At 40.7% G+C, this 18864-nt stretch overlaps 1 protein-coding gene across 7 annotated transcripts; it reads right to left on the bottom strand.

Moving 5' to 3' along the window:
• Nucleotides 1-55: 55 nt before the first annotated feature.
• On the bottom strand, nucleotides 56-18832 carry LOC124416518 (TGF-beta-activated kinase 1 and MAP3K7-binding protein 2-like). Of its 7 annotated transcripts, XM_046897665.1 has the most exons (11): nucleotides 18552-18830; nucleotides 10220-10358; nucleotides 8852-8975; nucleotides 8609-8818; nucleotides 6792-7178; nucleotides 6438-6662; nucleotides 3256-3407; nucleotides 3037-3130; nucleotides 2275-2523; nucleotides 348-404; nucleotides 56-100 (listed from the first exon to the last, which is right to left on the bottom strand). In XM_046897665.1, the coding sequence occupies exons 2-11, from the start codon at nucleotides 10325-10327 to the stop codon at nucleotides 75-77; spliced, it is 1632 nt and encodes a 543-aa protein (XP_046753621.1). In that variant the 5' UTR covers nucleotides 10328-10358; nucleotides 18552-18830; the 3' UTR covers nucleotides 56-74. The 7 variants fall into 7 exon arrangements, with proteins under 7 accessions (XP_046753621.1, XP_046753622.1, XP_046753619.1 ...); XM_046897666.1 differs by lacking the exons at nucleotides 56-100; nucleotides 348-404 and having other exon boundaries at nucleotides 1939-2475; nucleotides 18552-18832; XM_046897664.1 differs by lacking the exons at nucleotides 56-100; nucleotides 348-404 and having other exon boundaries at nucleotides 1941-2523.
• Nucleotides 18833-18864: the final 32 nt, after the last annotated feature.

Raw genomic sequence — 18864 nt, forward strand, 5'->3', positions numbered from 1 at the left:
ATACATGCCAAGGTATGTATACACATATACTTGAACATATGTAGACAGTTTTCAGTTCTCTAGTTCGGTTCACATCATACCACCCAGTTGTGCACTGTTCCTAGGGAAAAAAAATGTCTCGTTCAAATATTACGTTTTCAAAATACAACATGACTAGTGATGAGAATTGCTATTTTTAACATTCAGTCATAGACAGATGACGTGTAGTTTACAGCAGGCAAAAGTGAAAACACTATCCGAACTTTAATTCTCGCATTCGCAAGTGCGAAACATTTGGTAATCGATTTCCCTAGCCCATTATCGCTTGAATATTGAAACTAATTTTCTATCATTGTTGAAATACTCACGTCTTGGTGAAAAATTGTGGTGATGTGTCACTCGTATGTGAATATCTTGCGTTTCACCTATACATGAAAAGTCAACTTTCATTACAATATTCCAAATGCAGTATAGCCTGATGACATTACATCTGCTTTTTAATTTATCTAAATTGCAATCTTTTTGTCCTCCGATAGCAAGGCTTGATTTCTGCGTTCCAAATAGGACGATAAATTTTTTTCCATTACGAAAAATGAAATGTAAAAATAGACTTGGACAAAAAAAAAGTTTTTAAATAATGGGAATCAGAATATAATAAATGTCTATTCGGATTCACATTCTTGTGAAGTTACAAAGAAACTTACCTCGTTCCCCTTGTAAGAATAATAATGCACAGGTATGATCAAACTTCTTGCTGTTAGTTTCTTTTCTTGCTTTCAAACAATGTGTAAAATGAAGCCAATATACATGGTAATTAGTCGCTTTATTTGCATTTAATGCAAGACACACATCGAATTCAGATAAAACTTTCAAAATACAATTATTAGAAAAAACATATGCATGGTAGTTAATATTATGACAGTAGATCACATCATACGCAAGTCTTCGATAACGAATTATTTTGTGTGAGGATGAGCCTGCCCCTGTGTATATCTCGAAGAACAAAAATCTATACATTTGATCAAGGTTTCATAAAGCTTTCATAATAACTGCATGAAAAAATATTTGTACATGAAGCTTATTAAAATTTCTTTTCTTTGTTGTGGGGATGGAGATAAAAACAAAACATGAAAAAATACAAAATTTGGTTAAGTATTCAAACCGATTGAATTGCTGGACGCGGTTTTCCGTTATTATTACTATAATCCAACGAGGCCAGAAATGGACTGGCAATAAACGATAAGTGCTATTGTCGTACAAACCATCGACTCGATCCGAAAACTTGGCGGAACTTATTCACATTAACTAGTGACTACATTGGATTTTATTTTCTACAACGATCTTGTTAACCTTTCAATATACTTCATAAAATATAACAATTTAACTGTAGAAATACACGTCGCATGTATAACGTTATACGCGCGAATTGGAAAGTAAACGTGCGCGTATGAATTACGGAATGCGTGTACATACATTTAATAACTGATTGAATAATTCAATTTCAATCTTTTATATTTACATGATGTATAGAAATCTTCAACATGAAGCGATTGTGTATTCAATTTTAATGTAACGTAATTGAATTATTTATTTATGCGTTACGCTTTTAAAGTAGGTTTATTTATTATGTGATGTATTGCACTTGTCACGCTATATATTATCAATAAAAATATGTGTATATATATATACACTTAGGTAATGTTTATACATGAGCAATTGTTAATCCATCAAACTGCATTCAACACTCGACACTTTACTTGCAACAGTTGTTTGTTTTTGGGTTCATGCAGCGAAGTTTCAGCTCCGGTGACCCACGATTGATACTTGATATTTCTCAAAAGTTAAAAATAAAAACCATTGTAACACAGAATTCTAGAATCCCACAGACTTTAGAGCTAGTAAGTTAAAAGGGAATTGTCAAATTATAACTAAAAAAAAAAAAAAAAAAATCCTACAATTTTGTATTACGTTCACCGTCGTCTAAAAAAACTTCTAACGCGTTTCGTACAGTTTAGTTAACTCGGTCGTGCGAAAATTTATTCAGTATTAATATCGAACGAAAAGATCTCCGGTGAAAGTACTGAGTCGTGAATGACTGGCTGAAAAATACCGTAAATATCTAATCAAACCCAAAAGGGTAAAGATCAAGTGCGGTTTGATCGGCACCAGCGATTCACCGTTCCTGAGTCAGCGGGGCCGTCTTCGAGGTCTGGTCATCACGTTTTTGGGTGGGACCAGAGTTGAAAAGTGGCCTCAAGCTCTCAACGGGCACCAAACACTTTAGACTAGCCGTACCTGAACTGTGGCTGGGCAAACGCGGCATATCGCACTGTTCGCACTTGTCCATAAGCGGATGGTTGTCGAAGGTACACATCCCGCAGACCCACGAGGGTCCGTCGCGTTCCTCCCGGTCCCCGGACGGGATCCAGGCTGGAGGTCGAGAGGGCAGAGGCGGTGGCCTCGGGTTCGTTCCAGCGAAGGGTACGAACGGCTGCCCTGTGTAGATGCTTTGATAGAACTCTTCGTTTGTCTCTCCCAGAGGCACTGCGAGTAACGTGGCCAAAACGTGATTCGAGCTTTTTTCTTTTCTTTTTTAACAGGCAATTATGTCGTACTTCGTACACAATAAAACTCTTACGAGGAAACTATCCCAGGTCGATCTCTCCGATTTTGTTTCTTCTGTGATATGTTACAGTAGACTAAAATCTGAAGCACCGTGTCTTGTTTTTTTTTTTTTTTTTTTTTTTTTTTTTTAATCTGCCATCAAACACTGTAAGGCGGTAAAACCACCCCTCAAAGTAAGGCATGTCAAGGGGTGATTTGGCAATTTCATTAACAAGAACATAATATTTTTTATAACAGTCCAGCTGGAAAAGTTTTCTCATCATGTGAAATGAAGAATGTAATTTTCGCAATTAAAAAAATAATCAAAAAAATGAGATAAAAAAAAATACGCGTTGCCTTAGTTATTAGTCTACTATAACGTGTTGCAAAAGAAATCAAATCGGAGATATCGACCTGGGATACCTTCCCGGTTAGAATTATTTCGCTGCTTACCTGCCGGGTCTGACGTTTGGTCGACTTCGCTAGCCATTCTGTCGCATTCAACTTGGAGTTGGTAAATTTCGCTTCGAAGTTTGCTCTCCAGCTCCTGCAAATTGATCAACAATAATATCGGTGCAGAGTTGGATAATAAACGGTTAACGAAATTAGAAGAGGATCAGAAATTTTTTTTAATAAACCGTAACGGTTGAATCGTGACCGAATAATTTATACCTGCGGGGGCGTAGCGGCGTTGAACGGTCTTGCCAAACATTTCAGCTCTCGTTTCATGGCGTCCAGTTTTCCTTTTTCCGCTCGCAATTCCTTAGCGAGACGATTTCTTCTCACCATCTGCTCAGCGACCAGTTGCTTTTGATGATCCGCCACTGTAAAGCCAATACGAAGAATAATGCTTAAGCTATATTAATTATTCATCCATTTTACGAGTAGGTAATAATTTCGCGGTTCCACATCTGCGCGAGAAATGAATGAAAAATTTACAAAGTCAAATTGGAAATATTATTGCAATTCTTACGAGGATATGCCTCATGTCTTTCGAATCGGTGTTCCATCACGAAAGAGTTGAAATGTAAACTCGGAAGATGAAAACGAACAATAACGCCCACTGCCGTGTTTCGACTGGACGCTACTCGGAAAACTAAAAGCAATTATTGCAAATCGTCTTTTGTATCGTCCAATGATTTTCCGTATTGGACTCGTATATTGATTACGAAACTGTCACGTGATTCTTCGGCCTTATCTGTCGGCTGATAAGCCGTAACGCGAGGTGGAATCACATTTCAATAACAAAAAGTAAATTTTTCAGTTTGGAAAAAATCAATTTGAAGTTTTGTAGATAAATTTGTTTCAAGATTTAATAGATTTTCAAATTTTTATCGGAATTTTTTCATCTATACATTCTTTTTCTCCGACACTCCGAAACGGAAATAATTCACGCCAATTTATCTCCTCTGTGTGTATATTTCTCAAAGTTTGGGAATGTGAAATACATAGAATATTGTTCGACACTTTGTAAGTAAGCTGATGACTAAAGTCGCGAATTGAACTTTGTCCAATGACCGATTGGCCGGCGGGACAAACATGCATAAGTGAAAATGTGCTAAATATATCATTCAGGTAAAACGACCAGCTTTCGTCCACAAGTACAATCGAATCTCTATACATATGCATGAGTGTGTACATAGATAGAGAAGAAAGAGACTAGAAATGCACGCTGCGACCACTTACGATGTCTGTCTGTCTGTTTGTCCGGCTTATCCGCGGGTGTATAATAACTCGCGGGAAAAACGCCAACAAGAAGAATCTATTTTAGCTATTGAACGGATAAACGCACGCCTAAACCGAATAGTAAACACAAGCCAATAAATTGGCGCGAAAATAGTAGGAACAGATTCCAACCGGATAGGTCGTAGGTGGAGGATGAAGAGGGAGCGACGAGGAGGGGCTAATTATACACATTTATAATCACCCGCCGCGACGGCCTCGCACCCCGCCTCCATTTGATTGTCAACGCTCTGCAGACGCACAAAATTAACCCAGACAGAGATTTTTCGAAAAAGGTTTACCTCCGTCCGTCGCGATACAGCCTCACCGATGGAAAACGGGACCAAGTTACGCGCCAGTTATGCATGCGCAAAAATACGCTGGAGCGCTGTTTGGAGATCGGATTGGGAAGAGCGCGAGAAAACTTGAATGGAGAAAAGGAAGTATGTATTTGGTTTTTCTGACGTTCCTGCGTTTTAGTTTTATCGTCTTATTTTTATTTATTTTTTTATTTTTATTGAAATTCAGAATGCATGCGTCTGTACTTGATCTGTTGGATCGATTGGACTCAAGTCTGCAGGGAATTTCGTTTTTTCATTGTATATATAATGTGCACAGATATGTCTGGTTTCTGTTTTCGGGTGCCTGCAGGTAGGAATGTTTTTTTGGAATAGATATGTATGCCAGGGTGTGCTTTGTTACGTGACTGACATAGAGTTATGTGTCTAGGAATGAATGGTGACGGAGATTAAAATAAAATCGTTATGTATACGGATCAGTGTTCTCTGCGTTGGCGGTTCCGGAAATTCTCAAATAGAGTGTAAATTTACATCATCGAAACTTTTCAAGGATAACAATAAACCGCGCGGATGATATCTCTCTCACTCTCTCTTTTTTTTAGAGGTCTGCACAGTGAAGTAATCGGAAAGTAAATTTATTATAAGATTTACGACGACGAAGGTCTCCGTGTTTTCTTGCAAAGTAAAAACCTTAATGTTTGTTTGTTTGTTTGTTTGTTTGTTACCGTATCGAACTAGACAAACTGTACCATTTTCCTTGTGTCGGAAGGAATGTTCGCGAGATATGAAAAATGCAAGAATCATTTATCAGAAAAATATTTTTTGAGAAGAAAAAGATTTAAAAAATGGTACAAGATATAGATACGAGAACGATCTTCCGCTTCAATCAACAATGCGGAAAAAGTAAAGTGATTCAGCCTTCGATTTCGCAATTACTCAAAGCTCGCGTATATACATGTAGCTAGTACCAGACCTCGAGATCTCGTCTAGAAGAAGCTTATACTAAATTGCATCGACGAAGGATATACAAGCGCGGTTGCAGAGGCAGAGATCTAGAGATCTAGAGAAGTCCGTATCACGTTCTGCACAGTGACCCGCACATTCATTCTCTCTGGGCGACGTTTTCTGCAAAGAGAAGAACTGAAATAGCCGAAAAAGAATAGTCTACGGTATAACACACGTCATAATAGAGCCATCGACAAGCCTGTGCAAAGTCGTAAATTATTCCGACGACGCGTTTCGCAGGGTCGACGAATTCGTCGAGTCGTTGATAACCGGAAGGCGATATGCGACGATGAACGAACGGCGAAATCGTGTTTTCCCCGCTTCTGAATTCCTCCATGTTCGAGACGGTTTTAGCCCTAACGTATCGGGGGCCACCGGGTTGGATCCGAGTGCCAGACGGTCAGGTGGCCGACGACGGGGGCGACTCTGACGCTTTTCGAGCGCCCACCAGCCATCGTCATGTGGTATGCGTCGCTCCCACACTCCGGCTATGTATAGTCTCGCTCTCGGCCAGGAATTCATAAATATCACCGACACCGGCCCGTCGAGCATAGTTACTCCCGATACCTCGCCGCTGGCGCTATCACCCGGCCTATTCTACACCTGCAGGGATTAGGGAAGGCAGGTGTCGGCGGGCAAATCGGGGGGAGTAAGAAATAATTATTGCGAGATTTTAGGCCATCCCCAAAAATCGGGGAGTGAAAAGGTTGGAAATAAATGGATGAAATTGGAATCGTCGGAACTTACTTGAAAACTCGAGGTTCCTTTTTTTTGGACAACTGAAAGCGAAAAAAGAAAAAGAGAAGTACACGAAGGTTTGGATCTCACCTTTATTTACCGGCGATTGTAAGAAGTCGGCAACGGTCGTATTCGTCAAGATGGGAGGTGGGGGGTTGGCGTTCGGTGCGAAAGTAGAGGGCGAGGGCGAGGCGGGTGTCGTTGGAAGGCTCGTCGAGGGCGCGAGGCCCGCTGTCGTCGGAACGGAAGGTGTCGTCGGCGCGCTCACCGTTGTCGTGGGACGAGGCAGCTGGCTCGGTGGTCCGGCCGGAAGCCCTGTCGAAAAATTATCCATTAAAGAGTCTTGCAACCAAGAATGGGACCATACAGAAATACTACTCAATAACCTGAAAACCTTAAATCAAGTAAAATGAACATATTTTTGCTATCTAAATGAACCTCTACCCGGGGGTCGGTGGGGCGTCGAAGCCGGGGGAAGCAAGGTCGTGGGCCTGGTCGGACCCATCGGGGGCCTTATCCTGGCGGCGGCCACGCTGCCGATGGCGCCGGGCCCGATGCTGATTTGGAGGCGACTCTGGAAGCCCCTCGGGTCGACGGAGGAGGTCGAGTAGGTGAGGCTGGAGCCGTGAGATCTGATGTTGATCGGAGGTTGGGGCTCGGAGGACGGGGGCCTCAGGGTAAGGCTGACGGAGGTGTAGCTCCGGGAGGTGTCGGTGAGGCCGTTCGTCAGTCCCCCGTTGTGGTCGGGTACGTGCCCGACGTAGTGAGGTCGGGGCTCTACCAGCAGGGCACTTCGTTTACAGGTACCGCCGACTGGTATCGTTCGAAAATCTGGACCAGGCGGTAGAAGAAAAGAATCGATTTAATCGACGGACCTGATATATTGCATTTCGATTGGTTAAGGATGAAACGTTAGGAGACATATGAAAAGGACTTTGAAAAAGAAAAATAAACTCTAGCAATCTTATTTGCGCCAATGATAGTCTCTGTACGAATGAAACAACGTATCCTAAGCAAATTCAAATTTAAATGAGACAAAGCTAATTGATCTATTGATTTCATTGATCTATTTGATGAAAGGTTTCAAGATTAGAATGCTCAAAATAATGATATATAATGATATGACGAATAACATGGCTTGAGATTTTTAATAAGTTTTATTCAACTCTCCAATTTTTGTTTCAGATCGCGGGTCTTGTTCATCCTTAACTTGGGTCTTAAGAATGTATCACGTCTAGGTACAGTCCAGCCGTCAAATTGTCAGAATCAAGAAAGAGAGGTTTAGAATCAATAACTGACAAAATATTAAGTTGCATTATAAAAATATTCCCTCGGTATACCGACAGAAAAGAATAATTTTTTTCTTCTAGATTAAGGGGACACTTTTACGACTTAGGTCGCATTGATTGACGTGCGAGTTGCACTTGTTCAGTCTTTATTTCGTAATTCTTTCGCTTGAACGTTGTTTCGACTGGACGTCTGTAAGTAAACATGATTCATCCTTAACAAAATCCAAAACCAAAATTAACCTACACCCACACCAACAATAGCGCAGTTAGAAAATGATCGATATTTGTAAATCGAGTGGTGAAACCTGGAGGAGGTGATACGAAATCGCGTGGAATATGAATGAAAACTCGATGTCTATAATATTCTCGTTATTTCTTTGACATGTTAAATCGGTGTTATTCTAATAATTTTTAAAAGCTGCGGTTTACGCTGGCAGTAAAAACTGGAGATTATGTTTCCTAGTTCATATATTTTGAATTCAGATATTCTGAATTATGAACAATAACACAGTCCTGTAAATACATACGTATGTTTATTGCATGGGTGGGCGGTATTCACCTTACTCAATAGAAAGAAATATGGTTGAAAAATGATTGAAATATAATATGTACGCCCCGAGGTTGCTACCGTTTGTTCGTTCTCCGTCAATATTATTCCAGGCTGGTGTGCGGAAGAGAAATGATAAAATTCACAAATTGACTATAAATCCCTCCAGCGCCCACACGTCTGATAAAAATAAGTTAAATCGCGTTTAAAAACCTGCCCAAACACAGTAAGTACAACAATAATTCTCACCGTAAAGAAAGAAGAAAAAATTGGCAAAACGGATAAATTTTTCCACAAAAAAGTTAAACCTTGCAGTATTTTTCGCGCGTTTTCGGTCAAAGGCATCTTCCTTTAACCGAACGTGTCGCGTAATTGATTCATATTTTTCTTTCCTCTGTTCGTTAACGCAATTTAGATATTCGTACCGCGATTGCCAGCTGCAGGACTGCAGGCGACGTTGACGTTGAGTTCGAAGCCAGCGTTGTTGGGGTTCGTCAGGTCGTCGAAGAAGCCCCGTGACGGGCACGCGGCCGGTGCGGATGCGGGGGCGCCGTTTGGGGTGCGAGGACAGGTGTGGGCGACACCGATGTCCAGGGAGGCTGGCCGATGGGGACGAGGTGCGGCCTGATGATTCGAGTGGTTCGACGAATGGAGGTTCGAGTGGTTCATGGTCATCGCGTTGATCGAGGTCAGGGTGTCGGGGGGCGGTGGGGGCGGAAAGGCGCCCGAAGGCGGCCGCGACTCCTGCGTCGCGCGAAGGCTTCGCGCGCATGTCTCCTTGTCGTGGCTGTTCTGCAAAAAACGTCCTCCGATTTACACATCCGTTCTCCAGTTGCGTCAGCTCCGTCATCCCAAGAGACCGACGATCGACTAGAGAGTCGACGTAGGTACATACATGTTGCACATGCTGAGTTAAGCGGACTGCGGGTCGTAAAGTAAAGACTTCCGGGAACGCGAGCTCGGCTGGGTCTTTGACCGAAAAATTATCAAAACATCAATTTTCGGTTCTTCGGTGGTTATGCTTTGGCACGATGATGTTGTACGCTGCGGACTTAGACCCATCGGTGAAGCATACCTCCATCGCAGACCGAGCGTTTGATATTTTGCATCGGGATTTTCGACACATGCACATCAGAGCTTGTATGTGCCGAATATGTATACGTCCGACACCTCGAAAGTAATGCATTGGAAGAGCCAGCTGAAGGATATGTGGAGGGAAATTAATCAAGAACGCATTTTCATTACGGCAATTGATCGCGAACCCCTCGCGTGTAATTAGACCAAACTTGGAGCTTCCGTGCACACAGTGCCACGTGGTATTTGAAAAAATAGTCTAAATTCATGTTAGAAAACAGTGTCCGGAGAGAAAAATATGACAAGTTTGGTTATGAATTTTATAAAATTCTGCACAACGTGAGGTGACGGAATCAATTATTGCAGTAACGGAACTGCGCTCGTTGAAAAAATCCCACCGTTGGTTCTTCTCTGAAGTTCGCTTTCGAGGTTGGTACGTCTTCTTGGGAATATCTTTTCAACACGTGGGACAGAGGGATTATTCACGCCAGCTGACATGCATGTGTAAATCACGCAAGACTGTTGGTATACGTACGTGTGCGTGTGTGTATATATATATATGTATGTATATATACACAGGTAACACGACGTTGAGTCTGTTTAAAGATCACTTTGCGGTAGGTTCGTAAAAGAAAAAAAAAAAATTGCGTTAAAAACAATATTAAAAAGAGCGTGGATGATTATATTTGGAACAAAGTTATTATTCATATAATCAAAGTGTAATTATACGTATAATAGGTAAACGAACAACGGCAGCAACTCAACACTGTTACGGTATATACATGTAGAATTATTAGCAAAAAGAGCAACGGGCTATGACGAATGAACGAAAATCACAATCAACTCCAACGACACACAGCATGCAACAACGAAATTGATGAAAAGTGTGAATATGGGTATGAAAATGCGGTCTGTGGTCTCTAGTGGAGGGAGGGTGAAGGTGGTTGGCTCGCCTTGGGTACCTGGGCAATGCACTGTGACACGACGTGGTCCGGGAGTGCGGGAAACTGCTGCTTCAGCTCATGGAATAGCTGCATTATCGCGATGTTAGAGCAGTGACAGTCCCCCATCGCAGGCCCCCATCCTCGTGGAAAGGCCTACCTAAGAAGACATCGGATCAGTCACAATTTATGGTATTAATCGGTATTAATGATCAACGACGATTGAGAACTCGATTATTATCATAGAGATAGATAGACGGTGGTGGTGGGAGAGGAGGCGGATTGAGAATTGGCGAGGCAGGCGTTTCTCGACTGCGATTCATTCCTCCGATCGCTCGCAGGATTAGTCCAAAGCACCGCAGACCACTTTTGACTATTTATAATCAGGATTGACCCATTTTTCAAGACCAAGGTATAGTTCATTGCGCCACTGTTGGGTCGCGGTGAGGGCAACGGGCGTCTCTACACATGGACCATGGACCCAGGGAGTTGGCACCCGCCTCTCGAGGTGGACACCTGTGCCGCGTGCCAAAGGTGCGCTGTGCTGCATGCACGCAATTATCCACCGCCATGATCTGTGGTCGGTATATTTTATCCACAAGCGTATTTTACTCATCCGTAAGTCAGACGCTGTACCCTGCACCGACCTGACTATATATACGTAGATACAAATTTCTAGTTATAGGTGAAAATGTCCGCAGCTTCGGTCTAACGTGTCAAATAAATTATTTCCAATTTTTACACTCATACTTCGAGTCTCTATCGTATCTCATCTCTCTGCTATTGCTGTACCAAGAAACGTTTGGGCAGTGATTTTCAAAGCGGAGAAATTGTCAATGCAGCTACAGTGGTGTTCGCAACATATTTACACCTTGGTCAGTCAATTAAAACGATATTTCCGGTTACAGCAGACTTTGTGGTACAGAGAATGGTTCTTCTTCACTACCGCAATTACCATCGTCTTTTGATTCATACGGGGGAGATTCGCACGCGATTTTACGCGAGGCATTCAACTCGTCAAGGAACAAAGGACTTCCTTGTTCCAAAGGCTTTGCAACGCACAGTTTGCAGTTGGAAGATCGTTGCTGCTGCAGTTACAATTTCTGGCTGGGCGGTGCGTCGGTGGCAAAATACATATCAGGCGTTGCATCGGAGTAATAAGTATACTCTGGGAGATATACCTAGACATGTGATCTACGATCTACGGAAATTCTTGATCATCTTAGCGGCTTTCGCAAGAGGTGCCAGATTACTCGAGTTGCCCAAAGCATACGTGCGATATGAAAATTCGCGTTCAACTTATAGCACGACGATGATGCAGTTTGCTCCGGCTAGAGATCGGTTCGGCTCGTTTACTGCAGGAAATATTACTCGTTCCTTGTCAAAATTAGTGCAAATATATTCATAACGGTTCTGGATATGATAAGCCTTTTGTGACCTGTCGTACTACATAATTGATATTTACGTAGTTATTTTTTCAAAGACCCCCTACGTCGAAAATTCATCAACAATTTATGATTGGTTTAAATTATTTCCAACAACTTGCACGGCATCTATACTATTCTTAAGTTGTGCTACAAAAAGCTTTGGTGTATGCTTTTTGCTCATTGCAAATTGGGTATTTAGAGAAATGCGATCACTCGCATAATTGGGATTCAACGACGAGGAAATTGTTGCGGTATTTTGTTAGCTGTATAAAAGCAATGATCATATGCACTGCAATTTAAGTCAATCTGTACACTCATCTACCTTAAATGGCTCTATATATACGACATTGTATAATATTTATATATAACTTGAGGAAAACTGTGATAAACTGTGAGAAATTACTTCAGTCTCTGTGATTTATTTTCGAACACTCGACGACGAGTGAAAGCGATGATAGATAAAATTGAAATCGATGACGAGGGTATGGCGAAAAAATGTTTTGGCACGTCCGAAACGTTTGTGATTCATCTGAACTCGATTTGTTTATCCGTGTGACGTATCTGTAACTTATATAAACAAAACTCGCACGTCAATCGTTGAGAAAATTTGATACAAGATTAAAGAAAAGTGTAAAATAAACAAAACGATACAATTGTATAGCTAATAATAACAACGTGAAATCCAGCAAAGTCCACTACTTGTGTGATGTAGGGTTTTATCCTTGAATGAAGTTGATCTCCTGGCCTTTTTTCGGCCTTATGAAATATATATGTAGTCGATGAAACACATCGACGTCCAAATAACGATATAGAAAACGAATATTTGAGGAGCCACTTTATACATATTTTCACAAAAAATGTATTCAAGTTTGCTAAGATCTCTGTTTAAAAATTCAGCATTCACACCGACAGATAACATCGAAAAAATATAATCCAGTGCTCAAAAGGATAGCGACTGTGATAAAGAAAAAAAAAAAAAAAAAAAAAAAAAAATCAGTAAACAAGTTGGTCAAATTTTTGTTACAAATTTGAACTCGAGGAGTGTATTAATAATCTCAAGTGTAGACACGGATGAGAAAGAGTAAGAATTTCATTCATACAAATTCACTGAAAGATTGAAGTGAAAATAAGTATATGTATGTATATACCAAGTCCAAGAGACATATAATAAACATGGAGCATGAAGCGATACGTTTCATAAACGAAATTCCGACTTGTCATATTAATCGCGAAAATTTGCTTACTCTGCGATAGATGAAGACGGATTGGTGCGCTGCGGTACAATTTAACGAAGGTATATGTATAACGTACATTGCGATATAAGGATACAGGGAGATAGAGAAAGTAAGAGAAAGAGGAATGGATATGACGCAAACGAGAGCAAAACCGGCAAATATTTGTGTGGAGAAAATGAAAAAGGTAAAAGAAAAACGGAATTCTGGCTTGCCGGGAAGATATTTGTGTCACGAAATACCAGCTACGACGAAACGACGGAGGACGTACCTAAGTTCCTACCGACTATGCTTCGTCGGCGTCTGCAGCCCTCCTCCTCCTCCTCCTCCTCCTCCCTAAGCTAGAAGACACGCAGGTTGTCGCACTTCTGCTGCAGTCGGAGGCTTGACTCGCTTAATTAACGAGCTAAAATTAATTACCATTTTTTCAAACGCATTACTCGTCAATCGAATTTTGAATGAGGATTTGGTAATACAAGGAACATCGAATGAGTTGCGTTAATTTTCCCTTTTCGTGAACAAGGATTAAATTCTAGGGTTGAACGTTTTTTAGATTGATCCGATCCTGACGATTTGTTTCTCAGCAACGATTAGAGGTTATACAAAATACGGATTCGGATTTTTAAACCCTTTTCAAACAAATAATATGTGTAATAAGAATATCGATACGAAGAACAAAAATCTGTTGCAAAAATAGAATACCCGATTTATGTTATCTTATGTGGTAAACATTTTTTTTTCCAGAGGCCTCAAGCATATGAATAAAACAGGGTGTCCAGTTATTTGTGGGAACGTAATTCCCTGAGAATACCAGGTTTTCCAGACAAGAATCATTATTTATCCAGTTTGTTGTCATGTATAAAATAAATGAAAAATACAACAATCATACGAACGAGAATATTCTATATTTGCCGGATACTGCGATACGAATTTGCAAGATTTTGAAAAGTTGAAAGAAAAACTTCTTCTTCTCTCCAATTGGCAAAATTTTTATGAACCTAGGATGAAAATTAGTATATTCCATATAAAAATAGAAATTTTCTTTAAATATCCAGGTTTTTTCCAAGGGATATAAAATTCCTTGAGAATTCCCTGATTCCATAATTTCCATGAATACTAGACACCCAGCTGAGAAAAGGAAATTTGAAAGGAATTGAGTACCTCTTCGGCCGGATACTTGGCAAGGTATTAAGGAAAATCCAGAGAATGAAATGTTGGCTGGTGGATGGAGGCCGGACGAATTTCTCAGTGCATGGGAATAATAATTAGGATAATTAGCGTCGGGCGAGCCGATGGCAGATGGCTAGTTATATTTTGGAGAAAAAGACGAAGTTATTAATTGCTTAACGTATACGCAATTCGGTCCCCTCAGTAAATGACAGCCGTAACCGCGTGCGAGTAATTGGATAAGTTAGGAGCGAGTCGGTCGGCGCTGCCTTCCTGAGGGCTGCTTTTTTTAAACCCGCTCTCGAGGTCTCGTCCACCGGGTCTAAATCGTCCGAATGACACCCCGGATCCCCATCGCACATCCAATTTCGCGAAACATGTCGCATTTCATAACCCTGCGAAATACGAACGAATGTAAATCAGTCACTTCCCAGCCGCTTATCGTTACTGCCATTTTAATCAAAACGCACGTGTGCCTAATTCTGGATCACCGGGACTGGACGCCCGTTCAATATAATTATACTGTTGTCACAACGGGGTCGCTGGAGACCCCAGATAAAAAATTTAATGCGTAGAAATAGGACTTGAAAAAATTTTGGGATACTCTTTAGCAGAATAAAATTTTGAAGATAACAAAAAAGAAGATTCATATAAAGTAAAAATTTTTATGGCAAGATAATGAATTGACGATTCTTATGATATTTTATAATTTATTATCGATCAGATCGAATTATTTTGGATGTTTTTCGTGGAATGAATTTTGCCTGTTGGTTACTATCAACTCAATTACTAGCAGAAATTAACTCTCTTCTATGGTTGAATCAGCTTCGTTTCAATGTGATAGAAAATTGTAAACTTTGTTGCTGTTGTATAGAAAAAAAAAGTAAGAAAAATATACAATTTCTGACAAATTTTTCGGTACGCGTGCAGTCTATTCGTCGTCAAGACATCTGGATAATTTAATTCCCGTTGGTAGTGAAACTTGTGAAACATATATATATTTGTGAAATCTGGCCTAACAGTAAAATGAAAGAAAAATCGTTGCGATCTATATTCGTTGAAAAGTGGGTGAAAAAATAGTCAGGGACAAAAGGGCTAGGAATTTTGGAAATAAATAGAACTTAGATATCGTGATGCTGCTGCTCCTTGTCGCGTTGTTGAAAATGAAACACATGCGCGTGTCCACAACGGCACGTCGCCGATGAAATTTATTGAGGGTAATTTGTCACACAGAGTTGCACAGATATCTGTCGGTCCGATGCGGTGTTCGGTGATATACCGCGTCAACAAAGTGTGTAATAGTTTTCGAAGAGCGTATAGGCAGGTGAAAAAATGTTTGTTAAAAAAAGAAATTTTTCACGCGCATTGAACGACGACAACGACGACGGGTTGTGGTAAAGTGGAAAAAAATGGCGATGTTCCGCGGATGACGTTTCGTGTGATAGAGATAAATAATTGGATAAAGTGAAACATATTTTCTAGCCGACAATCGCGACCGCGATATAATTCAACCGAGGTGAATATTTGAATTGAGGAGGCGGACAGATTTCATGCGATAATATTAATCTCTCTCGTCATTCCTCTGCGGATAAACTCTGTTTATAAAAAGTCGGGGACAAGGGAGAGAGAAAAACGCAAAATTCGACGACACCTGTTCGACGCGATGGAGGTTCGTCGTCGCCGTCGGCGTTGCGGTTTTAATACGTCAGAGCTCAGGCTTGACGTATGCTTGCTTGTCTCTCGCAACGTAGCTACATAAGTCCGGTCAAAAGTATAATATATACATACAACCACAAAGGAGGATATAAACGCGTATGCATACATGTACTACGTAGAGATATATATATATATATATCGTGTAACCAACGACACAAATTGTAGCTTTTTTACTATCGTGTGCAAACTTTTAAAAATAAATACAAGCTTTATACACTCCGAGGAGGTTCAAGAGCGCGCTCTCGGTTATTATAATATGTTGTGGCAAGTTCTGTCGATCTGCTGTTTATGTAGATTAAAGCTGTGTGTAATGGACACACGTCGACCTTGTAGGGAAAATTTGATTGCGAAAAAGTGGCATTTTTTCCACTGACTCCACATAGACGCGTACACGGATCAGGGAATTGAATTTCAATGCACAGAAAATTGCGAAATGACACGTGCAAGAGGGTGTTCACCGGAAGTGCGGCAACGAGGATAAGAAGAATTGTGTATTAAAATGATATAAAATTAAAATTATAATGCAGCTGCGTTCTGTTCAACTTTCTTGGCTTTGTATCGTTTCATCGAATTCTTGCAGAGGTGGTACATCATTTATCAGACATTCAGAATGAGCCAAAGTAAAAACGACAATCAAGATTCTACAGAATTAAGTTCATACGCGTAACCGAGAGGTGAAGAACTCGTTACTACTGACAATTTCAAGCTCTCAACGGAACGAATCAATGATTCGCTCGATTGTCCACAAATCTGGCACGAGATTAGCGTATTATATCGTAGATGTAGGATACGATTATACAATTCGAGTGGAAATATCTGGCGTATTTTATTGATTTTTATTACTCAAGCATTCCAGAATTACGAGGCATAAATTTATCAGAAACCAACCGACCTTGTCTCGTTACATTTTACGCGTAACAGGACAGGATATGTGAAGTGAGATTATTATGTGGACCGTGGCTAGTGTAGAGACTTAATTGATGCAATTAGCGTGTATAATGTCGGTATTGCATAACCCTAAATATATGTATATATAATAAGACACGTAACAGATATAAACCTCGTGAATATGTAATTTAATCTGAAGCCAAAGTCTATTTCTGTTCGTCATACAGCCGTGCATAAAATACCGAATAGCGTGTGTAGTAACACGTATAATACGAGAAGAGGTCATATCGTGGAAGAAGTAAATTATAGAATGGAGCGAGTCACGTGCGAGATACTTTTTGAATTATAATATTGACGTGACGAAGTTTCTTCTCGCATTTTTTTTTTTTCTCTCTTTATTACATTACATATATTCGCGAGGAAAAAAAAATCTCCCGAGTCTTTTAAAGGCGTGCCAAAATCTCAGGTTTAGAATTTGTGATAGGAAAAAAATATGGAAAGAAAAGAAAAAAAAAAAGAAAAAAAAATTGACCGTTGCGCGTTCGAATCTAGTTTCTTTTGGCGTGAAACTTGAATTGCAAACTTTATAACGTGTGATATGATCAGTGAAGTTATCTCGTGAATTGATAAAGAATTATGCAAATTATATCTGGCGTAATGATTTTTCATCTTTATCTCCCTCGGACGAACGTCATCGCTGGGAAATTAATTATAAGCGGCGTCGCCGTCGAGTTATATTAATTTTGTTAAATTTCAAAGCTATCCAAGACGACAGGTGACAAATTCGATCAGTTCTTTGATCAATTTCAACTCGTCCGTGATATTCTTTCAAGGTATAGACAAATTTATTGTTTGCTATGTTCGCTGTCAGCGTCAGCTGACCGGTTCTTCCTCCTTTACACGCGCAGGCATTGACGATCACACGTGTCTCTCTCTCTTTCTCTTTTTCTCTCTCCCCCTCTTTTTCGACTCACACATCGCCGATACAATATCCATGTGTGTATACACACTCAAGATACGATAGAGATTCTGCGATCTTGGCCTTGGCAGTGTTCGCGGAATAAAATGACCATCGATTTAAGATGAAAATCATAGCTGATGCGCAAATAGTAATCATTGCATACCTACGCGTATACATCACTATAACATTCAATCGATGAATCACGCTACGACGCGTGTTTACCAATATCACGAGTTTACGAAATTGTCGGAAATTAATCCACACGAAACATTCAATATCGCATAGTTTCTCTGGCGGGTAATAAGAATTGAACGATTTTCAGAAATTAAATTACCTATGATGAAAATTTCATGGGTATACGTATAATACCTAACGAAGAATTAAGAAGTCGTCTCTTCCCTTCAACCAGCCGAATACTTACTACGTAATCACGTGTCGTAAACAACATCGGTGCAGTCACATGTTGAAAATGTGCGCGTGCGTGCGTGTGTGCGTGTGTTTCGGGGAGTTACATGGGTGCGAAACAGATCATCAAGTACATTGCGTCTATGACATCAGCCGTCGGCGAGTCAAATCAAACCGGATCCCAATATCTATCTATCTCTATCTCTATCTCTATCTATCTCTATTTCTCTCTCTCTCGCTCTCTCCTATTCGATCACCTCCACTCTGAGCATCGTCGAGCGATTTCATCTGTGAAAATCGAGGCGGTCGATTTGTTTGCCTTCGAATCGATCATGAACGTGGTTACTACGTATCCTACGTACATACATAGACGGTGCAACACGCAAGCCAGTTCCTTTTAACCTGTAGAATCGAGAGGGTTCTAAATCCTCGGTATTCGTCGACCGAGAGAGCGAGGGCGTATAGAGTTTGGCGATAAAATATGAGAGTGTAAATTGCACGCGTGCAACAACGTATCATGTATGATGTGTGTACGATTGATACATCGGTCTACCTACCGAATGGCAACCATTGAAACGTCCATAGTTTACAAGGAACGGTCACACTCACTCGGGTTGTACGCACACCGGTATTAATGAGACAAAACGGCACTTAAGAGGACTGGTAGGCTAGACACCGGGTTGACAACATGTCACGAATTATTTGCTCCGGGTCCCGGTTCCGAGCCGTGTTTTGTAACACTCTCTGTCTTGCCTCGGGTTTTAAAAATCGTTACGAGCGAGCGGCGACCGTCCGTCGAGACCACTGATCAGCTGTGCACTGCGTTTTGTTACCCGATGTTCAGATGGTCAACTCTGTCGAGTAGAGTCT

The sequence above is a fragment of the Diprion similis genome, chromosome 2, assembly GCF_021155765.1.
Source record: "Diprion similis isolate iyDipSimi1 chromosome 2, iyDipSimi1.1, whole genome shotgun sequence".
Lineage (NCBI taxonomy): Eukaryota > Metazoa > Arthropoda > Insecta > Hymenoptera > Diprionidae > Diprion > Diprion similis.